Source organism: Pristiophorus japonicus, chromosome 20 (genome assembly GCF_044704955.1).
Source record: "Pristiophorus japonicus isolate sPriJap1 chromosome 20, sPriJap1.hap1, whole genome shotgun sequence".
Classification (NCBI taxonomy): Eukaryota; Metazoa; Chordata; class Chondrichthyes; family Pristiophoridae; genus Pristiophorus; species Pristiophorus japonicus.
This window is the reverse complement of record NC_091996.1, coordinates 5,026,660-5,045,075: the sequence shown is the minus strand read 5'-3', so window position 1 is coordinate 5,045,075 and position 18,416 is coordinate 5,026,660. Positions and strand designations below refer to the sequence as shown.

Below are 18,416 nucleotides of genomic sequence, written 5' to 3'. Positions count from 1 at the left end.
ACTCCCACAAGCCTTTCCACCCTCTACAAAAGGCACAAGTCAGGAGGGTGATGGAATACTCTCCACTTGCCTGGATGAGTGCAGCTCCAACAACACTCAAGAAGCTCGACACCATCCAGGACAAAGCAGCCCACTTGATCAGCCCCCCATCCACCACCTTCAACATTCACTCCCTCCACCACCAGCGCACCGTGGCTGCAGTGTGTACCATCTACAAGATGCACTGCAGCAACTCACCAAGGCTTCTTTGGCAGCACCTCCCAAACTTGCAATCTCTATCACCTAGCAGGACAAGGGCAGCAGGTGGATGAGAACACCATCACCTGCAAGTTCCCCTCCAAGTTCCCCACCATCCAGACTTGGAAATATGTCACTGTCCCTTCGTCGCTAGATCAAAATCCTAGAACTCCCTCCCCAACAGCACTATAGGAGTACCTTCACCCCCACAAATTTAAGTATATGGCTCACCACCATCTTCTCATGGGCAATTAGGCACAAGTAATAAATGTGGGCCTCACTAATGACACCCACATCCCACTGAAGTAAAGGATGGTATCAAATTGAAAACAAAGGCATACAATGTTTTGAATAGTAGAAGGGCAGAGGATTGGGAAATTTTTAGAAACCAGCAAAGGCCAACTAATAAGAAGATAGCATGAGTAAACACTAGCAAGAGAAATATAAAAACAGACAGCAAGAGCTTCAACAGGTATATAGCTAAATTAAATGTTGGTCCCTTAGGGAGGATGAGACTAGGGAATCAATGGGAAACACGGAAATAGCAGAGATGCTGAACAAATATTTTGTATCGGTCTTCACGGTAGAAGACACCGAGAAAATGGATAAAACTAGGAACTACTGCTGGGGGGGGGGGGGGGGGGGAAAAGAGACACTGGGGACAGGGCCGACTTAAAACAATCACTACAGGAAAACTAGGCAAACCAATGGGACTAAAGATGGACAAGTCCTCTGGACCCGATGGCCTACATCCTAGGGTCTTACAAAGTGGCTGTAGAGATAAGAGGATGTATTGGTTGCAAACTACCAAAATTCCCTGGATTCTGGAGGTCCCAGCTGAGTGTTATAGATGTGGTTATCCAATGTAAAACAGGAGGCAGACAGAAAGCAGGAAACTATAGACCAGTTAGCCTAACATGTGTCATTTGGAAAATGCTGGAGTCCATTATTAAAGGAAGTAGTAGCAGGACATTTAGAAAACCATAATGCAGTTCAGCAGGATTTTATCAAAGGGAAATCATGTTTGAAAAATCTGAGGATGTAACAAGCAGGGTGGATAAAGAGAAACCAGTAGAAAGTGTATTTGGATTTCCAGAAGGCATTTGATAAGGTGCCATATAAAAGGTTACTGCACAAGAGCTCACAGGGTTGGGGAAACATATTAGCATGGATAGAAGATTGGCTAACTAACAGAAAACAGAGTGAGGATAAATAGATCATTTTCAGGTTGGCAAACTAACTACAGGTTTAACCTCCCTTATCCAGAACCTGGCTTGTTCTGGATAAAGGATTTTTTAAACGGAATAATTGGATGGTACAGGTACTGAGCAAGGGGAGGGGATATCAGGGCTGCCTGGCTTGGGGCAGAGAGTGAGCAGAGAGATCATTGTGGGGGGGGGGTCAGGCCAGTGATTGGGAATGGTTCTGGATGAGGGGTGGTTCCAGATAAGGGTGTTCTGGCTAAGGGTGGTTCAATCTCAATCTCTAGTGGGGTGCCACAGTGATCAGTGCTGGGGCCTCAACTTTTTACAATCTAAATTAATGACTTGGATAAAGTGACTAATGTAGCCACATTTGCTGATAAAGATATGTAGGAAAGCAAGTTGTGAGGAGGATGCAAATAATCTAAAAAGATTTATAGATAGGCTAATTAAGTGGGCAAGAATTGGTCAGAGTATAATATGGGAAAATGTGGGGTTATCCACTTTGGTAGGAATAAAAAAGCAAATTATTTTTTAAATGGGGGAGGGGGGGGGGAAGAGATTACAAAATGCTGTGGTAGAGGGATCTGGGGTCCTTGAACATTAAACAAAGTTAGTATGCAATTAGGAAAACAAATGGAATGTTGGCCTTTATTGCAAGGGGGATGGAGTATAAAAGTAGGGAAGTCCTGCTACAACTGTACAGGGCATTGGAGAGACCACACCTGGAGTACTGCGTATAGTTTTGGTCTCATTTAAAAAGGAAGGATATACTTGCATTGGAGGCTGTTCAGAGAAGGTTCACGAGGTTGACTCGAGGTGAATGGGTTGTCTGAAGAAAGATTGAGCATGGTGGGCCTACAGGGAGTTTAGATGAATGAGGTGTAATCTTATTGAAATATAGAATATTCTGAGGGGGTTGGACAGGGTTGATGGAGAGGATGTTTCCTGTCGTGGGGAAAATCTATAAACTAGGGGGCATAGTTTTAAAATAAAAGGTCGCCCATTTAAAAACAGACAATATTGAATGACGGAGCAGGCTCGAGGACCAAATGGCCTACTCCTGTTCCTATTTCTTATAGATAGTCTTGATTAGTGCATTTCTACTGCCATGTATTTTACCAGTCAGATAGTAGGCAGTGCAACATCTCAAACATTCATTTTGAAACTTCAGAATTTACTGTCATTGTGAAATCTGCTGTTTGCTCTAGCTTGTTTAACTTTACTTCAATAATTTTAGCCAGATATACACAGTCTTTAGTGCATCAGTTGGAGACCCCCAGGATGAAAGACAATAAGCAATTATTCTATATCCATATATACCTCGCCTGATACAAATGTCCACCCTGCAACCCACAATCTTCGATCACAGGTGTGTGGGCTCACCTGTAGAAACACACGGTAAAAGTGCCTGGAACAAACCTGAAATGCGATGAGAACGACCAGGAGACGCAAATAAACTCAAACGAAAGAGAATTGCAAGTGTGGAGGGTAGCCCTTTATTAAATCACTGTGCAATATTCATCCTCAAATCAATTTTGAACCCCCAAAAAATACTGTATCTGAGCAGTCAGACAAACCCTCTCCCCAGCTGCCGCCTTTCTCTCCCCCCCCCCGCAAAAGACAAATCTTGGCAAAATATTGCTGGACAAGACCACCGCACTTTCAAATGGCGAGTTGGGGCACTTGCTCAGATTCACGAGTAGTTCTGCCCCTGGTCTCCAGCTAGATTTCAATTGGCGAGGAAGTTCAAAGATTCAGAATCATCGCAGCTTGGGGGAAAACAGCGACTGCAGTGTTGGGGTAAAAGTAAGGGGGGGGGGTTAAATCACAGCAGTGTTTCATTATTTAAAGTACACAGTCTGATACAAAGGTCCTGCGGGGAGTTGGTCCAGCCGTTTCTTCTTTTGAACACCGCAAGATAGCTTGTCCGCTTGTACGACGAACGTCTTCAAGGTCATGCTTCCATCCCAACTGAAGGAGGAGCAGTCCGATTGGGTCAGCAGCAAGCAATCGAAGAGGGAGGGAGTATAAAAAGGTTCCAATCAGATGTTCCGTCATACCTGGGTGGCCTTTGTCTCAGACATACCATACGTACAACATAATGTAGTGCAAAACATGAAAGACAGACTTATTTGTTCACAGTTACACAGGGATTTGATATCAAGTTTTTTTTTGTTTTTTTTTCTCTTAAATATATAAACATTCCACTGAAGGGAGCCCACGGCCCTTAAACTGGATTGTACCTTGTTTTAAACTTACGACATGCTTACAAAGCAAAGCAGGCATTAACTGCTTAGAATACTGACTCGTTTCTTTCCTTCCGTCCCCACTCCCAGCCTCCTCCCCCCACCCTCGATTAATTCTGGTTGTGATGCATTCCGTCGTAGTCCATGATGCTGAGCTGCCGGACGCCGTCGGGACTGGGGGCCCGCTCGGGCACTTGCAGTTTCAAGGGCCCCAGGGAGCCGCCCAGCTCCACGTCACACTCGGTTTTCAGGGAGTCCGAGAGGCCGTCCATTTTGGGCCGCTCGCTGTCGCACTGGCTCTCGCTCTTGTTCCTGAACAGCTCGCGGGCCCGCATCCCGAGAAAACTCTTGGAGCTGGGGTAGGAGCCGACGGTGACTGGGGCGGGCGGCTGCTCCAGCAGGCTTGGGCTCGGGATCCCCGGGCTCCGGACTGCCGGCTCGGCGGGAGGGGGTGTCAGCTGCAGCTTCCTGCTGGGAGACCGCTCGGTCGAGGTGCTGGGGGCCACAGGGGGCTTGGCTTGTCGGATTTTGCTCTCCGCATCATCTGGGGTCTTATCGGGCGAGTCAGAAATGTTCTCAGACCTATTGGAAAAAATTACATACTGAGAATATAGCAGCAAAAATAGATTAATGGATATAGATTTTACTCCAGCTCAGATTTTGTAGAGTACAGTGCCATTCAGCACAACTGGTTTATACTCCACACTAGTCTTCATCCGTTCACCCCATCAGCACATTCTGCTACTCCTGTGTCATAACGCAAGATAATAGGAACAGGAGTAGGGCATACGACCCCTCAAGCCTGCTCCGCCATTTAATACGATCATGGCTGATCCCATCATTGGCTCAGGTCCACTTCCCTGCCCATACCCCATAATCCCTATTCGCTTCTCGGTTAAGAAACTGTCTATCTGAGTCTTAAATTTATTCAATGACCCAGTTTCCACAGCTCTGAGGCAGTGAATTCCACAGATTTACAACCCTCAAAATAAATTCCTCATCAGTCCCTCATGTTTCTCCTACTTCCCCTTCAATGGATCCCTTATTTGCCTCAAGTACAACAGCAACTAGAAGTTATACGCCTTTAACATAGTAAAATGTCCCATGGTGCTTCATGGAACAAAATTTAACACAGTCACATAAGGAGACAAGGTAGAGGGGGATCGGAGTCCTTGTGCATGAAACACAGTTAGCATGCAGGTACAGCAAGCAATTAGTAAGGCAAATAGAATGATGGCCTTTATTGCAACAGGGGAGTGTATAAAAGCAGAGAAGTCCTGCTACAACTGTACAGGGTGTTGATAAGACCACACCTGGCACACTGTGTACAGCATTGATCTCATTTAAGGGAGGGATATACTTACATTGGAGGCAGTTCAGAGAAGGTTCACGAGGTTGATTCCTGAGATGACGGGGTTGTCATAAGATTGAGCAGGTGGAGCCAATACTTATTGGAATTTAGAAGAATGAGAGGTGATCTTATTAAAACAAGATAGATTATGAGGGGGCTTGACAGGATAGATGCAGAGAGGATGCTTCCTCTCGTGGGGGGAATTAGAACTAGGGGGCAGTCTCAGAATAAGGGGTTGACTATTTTGAATGGAAATGAGGAAGAATTTCTTCTGAGGGTTGTGAATCTGTGGAATTCTCTGCCCCAGAGAGCAGTGGAGGCTGGGTCATTGAATATATTTAAGGCGGAGATAGACAGATTTTTGAATAAGGGAGTGAAGGGTTATGGGGAGCGGGCAGGGAAGTAGAGCTGAGTCCATGATCAGATCAGCCATGATCTTATTAAATGGCGGAGCAGGATCGAGGGGCCGAATGATCAACTCCTGATCTTAATTCTTATGTCCTAGCGTTCTTAAAATTATGCCCAACTTTGTACTCGAGACTAGGTGGGTCTCATGGTCAGTCACATGTCTGTAGCGTTCGGAGCACTAGAACGGCCATCAGTGCCAAATTAGACAAGTAGAAGGTACACAATCATGTATTCAGAGACTCTCGCTTTAACTATGTTTGGACAATGGTTTGCGGGGGGGGCGCACAAGGTTGGTTGTGAATCACCTGCTCACTCGAAGAACCACGTCTTGTGGTGAGGTACCAAAGAGATCTGCACCCACCAAAGGCAGGTTGCTCAAACTCATTTCGATTATAATCCTTACAGCTGGCAGCGAGATGACACCCTCCCTCCCTGCCAGTCTGAGCCGTGTCAACAATCCAGGTCACAGGGGTGAAAGGACACCATGACAACACATGTTCCCGCTAAGGCACACGCAGAAGCCAACACAGAACAAACGCCTCCCTCTCCTTACCTGTCCTCTGCAGGCCGCACCGCTCTCTCCGCTTCAGCTGGTTTTTCTGGAAGGCCCGCCCGCTCCAACTTGCTGTAGAGTTCCAGGATTTCAGACTGTAGGGTTTGCGTTATCCGTTTCTGGGCTTCGTAGCGGCTTTCTGCTGCCTGCAACTCGCCACTGAAAGAAACATAGATTCAGTAAGACAGCGACAGCGAGAGGGGGGTGTTCAGGGTCCATCTCCCGATCCATCAGCAACGTTGCCCTGCCAAACATTTCAGATCCTCCAGGGCGCCGATCGAGTTTGCCCCACAAGGTGTGTGGGCACGCACCAATGGGAGGTCCTGCGCAGGCCGCTCAAGCCATTGCTGCCAGAAGACATTGTGCACATGCAGCAACTTTAAAGGGATGGAATTAGACGGAACATTGGCTCCAATACAGAGAAAAGTCAAGTTCGCCTTATGGCTCAAGTATAAATGCATTGCCGCCACCCCAAAGGCTCCACCCACCGTTGCCCCAAGATCCCCACCCCCACCACCGCCCCAAGATCCCCACCCCCACCACCGCCCCAGGGCCCCACCCACCACCACCACCGCCCCAAGGGCCCCACCCAGCACCACCACCGCCCCAAGGGCCCCACCCAGCACCACCACCGCCCCAAGGGCCCCACCCAGCACCACCACCGCCCCAAGGGCCCCACCCAGCACCACCACCGCCCCAAGGGCCCCACCCAGCACCACCACCGCCCCAAGGGCCCCACCCACCCACCACCGCCCCAAGGGCCCCACCCACCCACCACCGCCCCAAGGGCCCCACCCACCCACCACCGCCCCAAGGGCCCCACCCACCCACCACCGCCCCAAGGGCCCCACCCACCACCGCCCCAAGGGCCCCACCCACCACCGCCCCAAGGGCCCCACCCACCACCGCCCCAAGGGCCCCACCCACCACCGCCCCAAGGGCCCCACCCACCACCGCCCCAAGGGCCCCACACACCACCGCCCCAAGGGCCCCACCCACCTAGCCATGTTTTTGACATTCTCCAGATATTTCTTTTGCTCCAGGAAAAGGTGCTCTTTCTTGGTTAGCTGGCTTTCCAGTTCCATGATGCGGTGTTGAGAGGCCTCCATCCTCTGCACCTGTTGCTGGATGCGGTGTCGCATCTTCTCCCGCTCTCGAACTAAAGAAACCTGCAACATCTCCGTCTCCGCCGCCTGAACACAAGGGGGATGGGAAGGGGGAAATTGAATACAACACATGGCAGGTGACCAATTTATGTTTATACTGGAAAGAAAAAAAAAAAGAGAAAGGCATTAATACAAACACTAAATACAAATTAGCATCGGACTTTACACCCACCTGAACAGTTTAACATCTCATCTGATGGATGGTACGTCCACCCGCCCCTCCCCCCCAACAATTGTCTATGTTCAGACTGGAATCTGTCTGTAAAGATGTCACACTACTTACACCCTCCTGTCAGTGAAGGCAGTGCAGGAGGCTGTAATTACAAAGTGACAAGTTCACATAGAAATTCCTGTATCCATGCAATGGAAATCCAACAGGAATACAAATGGGCACGTCGATAGGTTAGATGAAGTTGGCTATGGGAAGGCTCATGTGGAGCATAAACACTGGCAGAGACAAGTTGGGCCAAATGGCCCGTTTCTGTACTGTAAACACTACGCAAGGACAGAATGTAATATGACTTCAAAATAGGAATCGAAGTAAGTTTGTGCGCCCTGGTCCAATTATTAACTTGCATTTATACAGTGGCTTTAACATAACAAATATCCCAAGGTGCTTCACAGGAGCATAATCAGAAAATCTGAGCACCACACAAGGAGATATTAGGACAGGGGACGAGGTAGGTTAAGGAGCATCTAAAAGGAGGAAAGTAGTAAGACAGGTTTAGGGAAGCAATTCCAGAGCTAGAGAGGGGCAGCTGAAGGACAGCCACCAATAGAGGGGCAAAGGAAATTGGGGATGTGCAAGAGGCCTTAATTGGAGGAGCACAGAGATCTGAGGGTTGTAGGGCTGGCGGAGGCTATGGAGATAGGGAAAAAGACTTAGAAACATAGAAAATAGGTGCAGGAGCAGGCCATTCAGCCCTTCTAGCCTGCACCGCCATTCAATGAGTTCATGGCTGAACATGAAACTTCAGTACCCACTTCCTGCTTTCACGCCATACCCCTTGATCCCCCGAGTAGTAAGGACTTCATCTAACTCCCTTTTGAATATATTTAGTGAATTGGCCTCAACTACTTCCTGTGGTAGAGAATTCCACAGGTTCACCACTCTCTGGGTGAAGAAGTTTCTCCTCATCTCAGTCCTAAATGGCTTACCCCTTATCCTTAGACTGTGACCCCTGGTTCTGGACTTCCCCAACATTGGGAACATTCTTCCTGCATCCAACCTGTCCAAACCCGTCAGAATTTTAAACGTTTCTGAGGTCCCCTCTCACTCTTCTGAACTCGTGAATACAAGCCCAGTTGATCCAGTCTTTCTTGATGGGTCAGTCCCACCATCCCGGGAATCAGTCTGGTGAATCTTCGCTGCACTCCCTCAATAGTAAGAATGTCCTTCCTCAAGTTAGGAGACCAAAACTGTACACAATACTCCAGGTGTGGCCTCACCAAGGCCCTGTACAACTGTAGCAACACCTCCCTGCCCCTGTACTCAAATCCCCTCGCTATGAAGGCCAACATGCCATTTGCTTTCTTAACCGCCTGCTGTACTTCATGCCAACCTTCAATGACTGATGTACCATGACACCCAGGTCTCGTTGCACCTTCCCTTTTCCTAATGTCACCATTCAGATAATAGTCTGTCTCTCTGTTTTTACCACCAAAGTGGATAACCTCACATTTATCCACATTATACTTCATCTGCCACGCATTTGCCCACTCACCTAACCTATCCAAGTCACTCTGTAGCCTCATAGCATCCTCCTCGCAGCTCACACTGCCACCCAACTTAGTGTCATCCGCAAATTTGGAGATACTACATTTAATCCCCTCGTCTAAATCATTAATGTACAATGTAAACAGCTGGGGCCCCAGCACAGAACCCTGCGGTACCCAACTAGTCACTGCCTGCCATTCCGAAAAGTACCCATTTACTCCTACTCTTTGCTTCCTGTCTGACAACCAGTTCTCAATCCACGTCAGCACACTATCCCCAATCCCATGTGCTTTAACTTTGCACATTAATCTCCTGTGTGGGACCTTGTCGAAAGCCTTCTGAAAGTCCAAATATACCACATCAACTGGTACTCCTTTGTCCACTTTATTGGAAACATCCTCAAAAAATTCCAGAAGATTTGTCAAGCATGATCTCCCTTTCACAAATCCATGCTGACTTGGACCTATCATGTCACCTCTTTCCAAATGCGCTGCTATGACATCCTTAATAATTGATTCCATCATTTTACCCACTACTGAGGTCAGGCTGACCGGTCTATAATTCCCTGCTTTCTCTCTCCCTCCTTTTTTAAAAAGTGGGGTTACATTGGCTACCCTCCACTCGATAGGAACTGATCCAGAGTCAATGGAATGTTGGAAAATGACTGTCAATGCATCTGCTATTTCCAAGGCCACCTCCTTAAGTACTCTGGGATGCAGTCCATCAGGCCCTGGGGATTTATCGGCCTTCAATCCCATCAATTTCCCCAACACAATTTCCCGACTAATAAAGATTTCCCTCAGTTCCTCCTCCTTAATAGACCCTCTGACCACTTATATCCGGAAGGTTGTTTGTGTCCTCCTTAGTGAATACTGAACCAAAGTACTTGTTCAATTGGTCTGCCATTTCTTTGTTCCCCGTTATGACTTCCCCTGATTCTGACTGCAGGGGACCTAAGTTTGTCTTTACTAACCTTTTTCTCTTTACATACCTATAGAAACTTTTGCAATCCGCCTTAATGTTCCCTGCAAGCTTCTTCTCGTACTCCATTTTCCCTGCCCTAATCAAACCCTTTGTCCTCCTCTGCTGAGTTCTAAATTTCTCCCAGTCCCCAGGTTCGCTGCTATTTCTGGCCAATTTGTATGCCATTTCCTTGGCTTTAATACTATCCCTGATTTCCCTTGATAGCCACGGTTGAGCCACCTTCCCTTTTTTATTTTTACGCCAGACAGGAATGTACAATTGTTGTAATTCATCCATGCGGTCTCTAAATGTCTGCCATTGCCCATCCACAGTCAACCCCTTAAGTATCATTAGCCAATCTATCTTAGCCAATTCATGCCTCATACCTTCAAAGTTACCCTTCTTTAAGTTCTGGACCATGGTCTCTGAATTAACTGTTTCATTCTCCATCCTAATGCAGAATTCCACCATATTATGGTCACTCTTCCCCAAGGGGCCTCCCACAATGAGATTGCTAATTAATCCTCTCTCATTACACAACACACAGTCTAAGATGGCCTCCCCCCTAGTTGGTTCCTCGACATATTGGTCTAGAAAACCATCCCTTATGCATTCCAGGAAATCCTCCTCCACCATATTGCTTCCAGTTTGGCTAGCCCAATCTATGTGCATATTAAAGTCACCCATTATAACTGCTGCACCTTTATTGCATGCACTCCTAATTTCCAGTTTGATGCCCTCCCCAACATCACTACTACTGTTTGGAGGTCTGTACACAACTCCCACTAATGATTTTTGCCCTTTAGTGTTCTGCAGCTCTACCCATATAGATTCCACATCATCCAAGCTAATGTCTTTCCTAACTATTGCATTAATCTCCTCTTTAACCAGCAATGCTACCCCACCTCCTTTTCCTTTTATTCTATCCTTCCTGAATGTTGAATACCCCTGGATGTTGAGTTCCCAGCCCTGATCATCCTGGAGCCACGTCTCCGTAATCCCAATCACATCATATTTGTTAACATCTATTTGCACAGTTAATTCATCCACCTTATTGCGGATACTCCTTGCATTAAGACACAAAGCCTTCAGGCTTGCTTTTTTAACACCCTTTGTCCTTCTAGAATTTTGCTGTACAGTGGCCCTTTTTGTTCTTTGCCTTGGGTTTCTCTGCCCTCCACTTTTCCTCATCTCCTTTGTCTTTTGCTTTTGCCTCATTTTTGTCTCCCTCTGTCTCCCTGTATAGGTTCCCATCCCCCTGCAATATTAGTTTAACTCCTCCCCAACAGCACTAGCAAACACTCCCCCTAGGACATTGGTTCCGGACCTGCCCAGGTGCAGACCGTCCGGTTTGTACTGGTCCCACCTCCCCCAGAACCGGTTCCAATGCCCCAAGAATTTGAATCCCTCCCTGCTGCACCACTGCTCAAGCCATGTATTCATCTGCGCTATCCTGCGATTCCTACTCTGACTAGCACGTGGCACTGGTAGCAATCCCGAGATTACTACTTTTGAGGTCCTACTTTTTAATTTAGCTCCTAAAATTCTTTTCGTAGGACCTCATCCCTTTTTTTACCTATGTCGTTGGTACCAATGTGCACCACGACAACTGGCTGTTCTCCCTCCCATTTCAGAATGTCCTGCACCCGCTCCGAGACATCCTTGACCCTTGCACCAGGGAGGCAACATACCATCCTGGAGTCTCGGTTGCATCCGCAGAAACGCCTATCTATTCCCCTCACCATCGAATCCCCTATCACTATCGCGCTCCCACTCTTTTTCCTGCCCTCCTTTGCAGCAAAGCCACCTACGGTGCCATGAACTTGGCTGCTGCTGCCCTCCCCTGATGAGTCATCCTCCCCAACAGTACTCAAAGCAGTGTATCTGTTTTGCAGGGGGATGACCACAGGGGACCCCTGCACTATCTTTCTTGCACTGCTCTTCCTGCTGGTCTTCCATTCCCTATCTGGCTGTGGACCCTTCTCCTGCGGTAAGACCAACTCACTACACGTGATACTCACGTCATTCTCAGCATCGTGGATGCTCCAGAATGAATCCACCCTCAGCTCCAATTCCGCAACGCGGACCGTCAAGAGCTCGAGGCGGATACACTTCCCACACACGTAGCGCCCAGGGACACCGGAAGTGTCCCCGAGTTCCCACATAGTACAGGAAGAGCATATCACATGGCCGAGCTCTCCTGCCATGTCTTAACCTTAGATACCCTTAAATTGGTAATAATAAAAAGAAAAGAAAAGCTACTCACCAATCACCAGCCAATCACTTACCACATTGGCTGTGACGTCACTTTTTGATTACTTTCTACTTCTATTTTGCTTTCTCTCCCGCTGTAGCTGCATTTATATAGTGCCTTACACAACCACCAGACATCTCCAAAGCACTTTACAGCCAATTAAGTACTTGGAATGTAGTCACTGTTGCAATGTGGGTAACAGCAGCCAATTTGCACACAGCAAACTCCCACAAATAGCATTGTGATAATGACCAGATAATCTGTTATGTTGATTGAAGGATAAATATTGGCCCCCAGGACACCGGGGATAACTTCCCTGCTCTTCGAAATAATGCCGTGGGATCTTTTACATCCACTTGAGACACCGGACAGGGTCTCGGTTTAATGTCTCATCCAAAAGACAGCACCTCTGACAGTGCAGCACTGCACTGGAGTGTCAGCCTGGATTGATGTGCTCAAGTTCTGAGAGTGGGACTTGAACCCACAACCTTCTAACTCAGGAGTGTGCGCTACCCACTGAGCCACGGCTGAGGGGCGAGGCCATGGAGTGACTTGGAGGATGAGAATTGTTTTTTTTTTTTAAAAAAGGCATCTCCACCCCTTAACCATGCTTCACCTGGTCTGGATTCCCCAGGTACAATGCTACAAGGGATCGCATTGCAAAATCTAAAAAAAGTTACAATGATCTGGAAACCAAGTACTATTCTTGCAGATGTGACTCATTTCCCAGTGATTTTCAAACAGAACTCCAGTATTTGCAATGCTCTAACACACACACACACGAGCAATGCTCTGCCAATAAAGCTTACCTTGACAGAGCCCATCTGTGAGTGTTGTAGTTTCTCCATGTACAACTCATTCACTTCGCTCAGGAGCAGCAGCTGCTTGTTAAGCCATTCCATCTGCTGTTGCACTGACTGGGTGCTGGTGAACTAGAAACAACAAGAGTCAATAGTGCCCCCCCAGGAAGAAGGAGCAGAGAGGTTGAAAGGTCAGCTTTTAGTTTCCCCTGGGCTCCCTACAGCTTTATTCTGTATCTAACCCCGCGCTGTACCTGCCCTGGGAGTGCTTGATGGGACAGTGTAGAGGGAGCTTTACTCTGTATCTAAGCCCCTAAGTGGAAGAGCATCCAGGAGGGCGCTGAGCACCTCAAGTCTCGCCGCCGAGCATGCAGAAAACAAACGCAGGCAGCGAAAGGAGCGTGTGGCAAGCCAGTCTCCCCCCCCACCCATTCTTTCCTCCAACAATTCTGTCCCACCTGTGACAGAGACTAATTCCTGCATTGGACTGTAGTCACCAGAGAACTCACTGAGTGGAAGCAAGTCTTGATTGAGGGACTGCCCATGATGGGGACAGTGTAGAGGGAGCTTTACTCTGTAGCTAACCCAGTGCTGTACCTGCCCTGGGATTGCTTGATGGGAAACCTTACAGCCCTGGCAATAAGACACTTTACGGTTATTGGTGTGGGCTAACTGTGTAGAAAGGCACAAAGTGCTGGGTGTGCAACAATTAGCACAAGTCTCATGGGGCAGAGTAAGAGAACAAGCGAAACTCTCCTGCACAACATTCTAAAAGGAGGTCCATGCCAATTGCTATTTTATTCGAACCAGTTAAGTTTTGTTTAGCAGATTGCTACATTCCTCACCTTCTCCGTCATCTGGTTCAGCAGGTACGCTGTGTTACACGCTTTGTTATTGGCCTTCTGTAGTTCCAGCTTCAATTCCCCAATCATCTTCTGACAATCCTGCAGTTTATTCTAAAAGGAAAAGGACAATACCCAGTGAGCTCGGAGGATATCGGAAAAGGTCCATGGCGCCCATCAAGCCTGCTCCTTGCATAGACTTGTGCAATGTACCCAAATCGTGGCCACTACCACCTATTAATCTTCCCGATGTCCAGGCGTTACCAGCAAGGCTACATAGACATCTTCCCGAACCAGCCTCCTCCCCTGGCACAGGAGGAATCACATGTCCCAGAGAGCATTTGACAATCTTAGTCTAAATCTATCACAAGCGTAGAATATTACAGAACAGGAGGCCATTCAAACCATTATCCCTGCTCCATGAAAGCTATCCAATTAGTCCCACTGCACATTTTTCCTCTTCCAGTATTTATCCGATTCACCATTGAAAGTTACTATTGAATCTGCTTTCACCGCCCTTTCAGGCAGCGCGTTCCAGATCACAACGTTGTGTAATTTTTCTTTATCATCTTTTGCCAATTATCTGTGTCCTCTGGTTACTGACCCTCCTGTCAGTGGAAACTGTTTACTTTATAAAAACCCTCCATAATTTTGAAATACAACCATCAACCCTATGCTCAAATATTCATCTCGTTTGGTTTTAAATAAGTGACACGATTCAGCCTCAAATGCTTTTGCTGGGAGCCTACTCCACACATCCTCTACCTTGCGAGGGGAGTCTTTGAGCAAAGAGTTAAGCACCTCATAAGAAATACCACGTAAGTTGTCAAGAAGCAAACATTCACTGCATATAGTTTTTAAATGTATAAGAGTCAGACCAGATACTGCAAGCTCAAAGTAAGGTGCGACCGTAGTCCTTCATTACAGGTCTCAGAGTGCCTCTCCAGCCTGTGAGGCCTCCTTATGTACAGGTGCTCCCAAAGGATTGTGGGATCCCTTGGGACTCCAGGGGATGAGCCCTCTGGTGGTTAAACATGGTATTTACAGGTTTACATACAACAAAACCTACTTACAGGGCCACTATAAATAGGTTCACACACCATCCTGACTTAGGCATATCAATCGTTCCTTTATAGTCGCTAGGTCAAAATCCTGGAACTCCCGATCAATTATCCCTTTTTTTTGGCACTGTGTGGGCCTTTTAAAATACCGCACACACGCTGTTTTTATATTAAAAACCCTGCTGCGTGGGTTCCCTGGAACACCGCACAGCTGTGCAACTTACAGGAAATGTTGCTTCCTACCCAACAGCAGTGGGAGCACCTTCACGTCAGACTGCAGCAGTTCAAGGCAGCTCACCACCGCCTTCGAGGGCAACTAGGGATGGCCAATAAATGCCAGCCTTGCCAGCGACACTCTCATCCAAAGAATTAACAAAATTCTTACATGAAACCATGGAGTAAAATCTCACTGGAATACATCTGCTCTGTAAATACAGGAGTCGGTGGAATTTTGAGTCAGTCAATACTCAGACTGATTTACTAAATTAGGTGGATGACATACAAAAAGCAATGGGTGAACTATGTATCAATACTGAAGCTAGTGCTCCCACACATGCAAGAATCATAGAAATTTACAGCACGGAAGGAGGCCATTTCAGCCACAACCAACAAGGAAACCAGAGTGACTTTGCCCCCCCCTCTCCCCAAGCCTTCAATAAACTCGCCACACCTCTCCTCAGTTTCTGGGGTACAGTTCCAGCCTAATCCCACTTTCCAGCTCTTGGTCCATAGCCAACAAGTACTTTTAAAAAAATGTGGTGAGGGTTTCTGCCTGTACCACCCTTTCAGGCAGTGAGTTCCAGACCCCCACCACCCTCAGTGCAAAAAGTCTCCCTCAAATCCTCTGCAAACCTCCTACCAGTTACTTTAAATCTATGCCTCCGGTTGTTGATCCCTCTGCTAAGGGAAATACACTATCTAGGCCAGTCATAATTTTATACACCTCAAAAAGGTCTTCCCTCAGCCTCCTCTGTTCCAAAGAAAACAACCCCAGACTATTCAATCTTTCCCCAGTCAAAATTTTCCAGTCCAGGCAACATTTTTGTAAATCTCCTCTGTACCCTCTCTCGTGCAATCACATCTTTCCTGTAATGTGGTGACCAGAACTGCACACAGTATTCTAGCTGTGGCCTAACTAATGTTTTATACAGTTCAAGCACAACCCCCGATCTTGTATTCAATGCCTCGTCTAATAAAAGGCAAGTATTCCGTATGCCTTCTTAACCACCTTATCTACCTGGCCTGCTATCTTCAGAGATCTGTGGTCATAGAAAATAAACAGGCACATACTATACACCTTTATCCATCTCCGACTCCTTCCGCTCCAAAGTCTGCAAATTGACCCAATGGGGGAAGAGGGGTTCCATCAGGCATACTTTACCTGAAGCTCCTGGCAGCTGGCACGGTAGTCACCTCGCTCTTTCTGGAGCTCGGCGATCTGCTTGTTGAGATGCTGGACAATGGATTCCTTCTCTTCGCGCAGCTGCCGATACTGGCTCTGCTCGATGAATAAACTGTGCTTGAGAGATCCGATGTCCAATTCCTGGAGCTTCAGCTGGTCCTTCTGCACAGAGGGGTTAGCAACAAGAGGGACAGCAGCTCATGGTGAGGAAACAAAGCTCATGTCACCCACAAACAAGGAAACCGAAGTGACGGTTTCTCCCTTCCCCCCCCCGCCCCCCACATAGCTTAGGGCCCAGGCAGCTGAAGGCATGGTCACCAATGGTTGAGCAGTTATAATCAGGGATGCTCAAGTGGGCAGAATTCGAGGAGAGCAGACATCTCAGGGGGTTGTGAGGCTGAATGCCATGGAGGGAGTTGTAAACAAGGATGAGAAATTTTAAAATCGAGGCGTTGCTTAACCAGGAGCAAATATAGTTCAGCAAGCACAAGGGTGATGGGCGAGAGACTTAGAGTTAGGACACAGACAGCAAAGTTTTGAATGAGAGGGGCCAGCCAGGAGTTCATCAAGTCTAGCTGTCACAAAGACACAGATGAGGGTTTCAGTAGCAGATGAGCTGAGACAGGGGCGGAGTCAGGCGATGTTACGGGGGTGGAAATAGGCAGTTTTAGTTATGCCGCAGATGTGGCCGAAAGCTCATTTCATGATCAGATATGACATCGAGGTTGCAAACTGTCTGGTTGAGCCTCAGACACATGCTAGGGAACTCAATTTGTGGCAAGGACCAAAGACAATGGCTTAGGTCGGCCGATATTTAATTGGAAAAAATTTCTGACAAGGAACATTGGCAGCCTACCCGAGTACCTCAGGGGAAGGGAGGGCAACATTATATCTTAATGTCTTCAATAGAAGTTACTGAAGTGTCAGCCCAGGCTCAGTGGATAACACTTGCCTCAGAATCAGAAGGTTGTGGGTTCAAGTCACACTTGAACATAAGTTTTTTTTTGTGCTCAAGTCCCTGGAGTGGGGACTTGTACCCACAACCTTTCGACTCCGAGGCAAGGGTGCTACCCACCGAGCCACTTGAGACAGAAAACCCTTCCAATCAACCTGTGAAGGGGAAGCAAAAAAAGACAGAGCCCAAGTCACAACAGGACCTTCTTGTAAACATCTGGTCACACAAGAGTGAAGCATAGTTTCAGAATTAGGGGTCACCCATTTAAAACAAAGATGAGGAAGAATTTCTTATCTCAGAGGGTCATGAATCTTTGAAATTCTCTGCCCCAGAGAGGTGGAGAGAGATATTTTTGAATAATAAAGAGAGTCAAGGGTTATGGGGAGCAGGCAGGGAAGTGGAGTTGAGATATCAGATCAGCCATGATCTTTTTAAAATGGCAGAGAAGGCTCAAGGGGCCAAATGGCCTACTCCTGCTCCTATTTCTAATGTTATGTTCTGGCACCATTTCAGGAGAAACCTGGGTGTCCAAGGCAATGTCTTATTAAAGCCTCACCATAGCTAAATTTTGTTCCTCCAGTGCAGTTGCCTTGAGAATTTTGCGCAGCAGACGCCTGTTCCGTACGGCATGCTGCTCTCGCTTGTAGCGTTCATACAGCAGCTGGTTGTGCAGTAAAACTAGTTGATTCCGAAGTGTGTGTAGTTCATCCATGGGGGCAGAACCTGGGATCAACAGAACAGCGTTAGACCACAACGGAAAAGCTGGAATTAGCTTCAAAAGACAGACAGCGAGAGCAGCAACTGGTCCTAATTTCAAGCAACCCCTAAATCCAAAGACCCAGATGTTGGCTGTACACTGGCTAGTCATTTATACAGCACCTTTCATGCAGTGAAACACCAAGGCTGTTCACAAGCATCAGACAAAATTTGAATGAGCCACTTAAGGGGATTATAAAGAACAGGTCAGTCAAGAGGTAGGTTTTAAGGAGAGTCTGGCAGAGGGGGAGGGGGTGGTGTGAAAGAGAGAGAAGCAAAGAGATAAAGGAAGGGAATTCTACAGTTCAAGGCCTAGTCAGCTGAAGACACGACTGCCAATATTACGGCAATGAAAATCAGGGATGTGCAAGAGGTTAATATTGGAGGCGTGCAGAGCTGGAGGAGGGACGAGGAATTTGAACACAAGGATGAGATCTGAAAAAAATATGACATGTTGCCAGATCAGGAGTCAATGTAGGTCAGCGAGCAGCGAGTGTTGG

At 47.4% G+C, this 18,416-nt stretch overlaps 1 protein-coding gene across 4 annotated transcripts in view; it reads right to left on the bottom strand.

Annotated features, from left to right (window-relative positions):
* Positions 1-2,924: 2,924 nt before the first annotated feature.
* Positions 2,925-18,416, bottom strand: part of tsc1b (TSC complex subunit 1b) — a 56,148-nt gene continuing 40,656 nt past the window's right edge. For 3 of the 4 annotated variants that reach the window (XM_070863668.1, XM_070863670.1, XM_070863669.1), the window contains 7 exons: positions 17,717-17,883; positions 16,185-16,367; positions 13,746-13,856; positions 12,910-13,032; positions 7,000-7,193; positions 6,001-6,159; positions 2,925-4,270 (listed from right to left, as the gene is read on the bottom strand). In XM_070863668.1, the coding sequence (XP_070719769.1) occupies positions 3,799-4,270; positions 6,001-6,159; positions 7,000-7,193; positions 12,910-13,032; positions 13,746-13,856; positions 16,185-16,367; positions 17,717-17,883 (1,409 nt within the window). In that variant the 3' untranslated portion in view covers positions 2,925-3,798. Of the gene's footprint in view, positions 4,271-6,000; positions 6,160-6,999; positions 7,264-12,909; positions 13,033-13,745; positions 13,857-16,184; positions 16,368-17,716; positions 17,884-18,416 lie in introns of those variants that run through there. The other variant, XM_070863671.1, reaches the window with a different exon arrangement.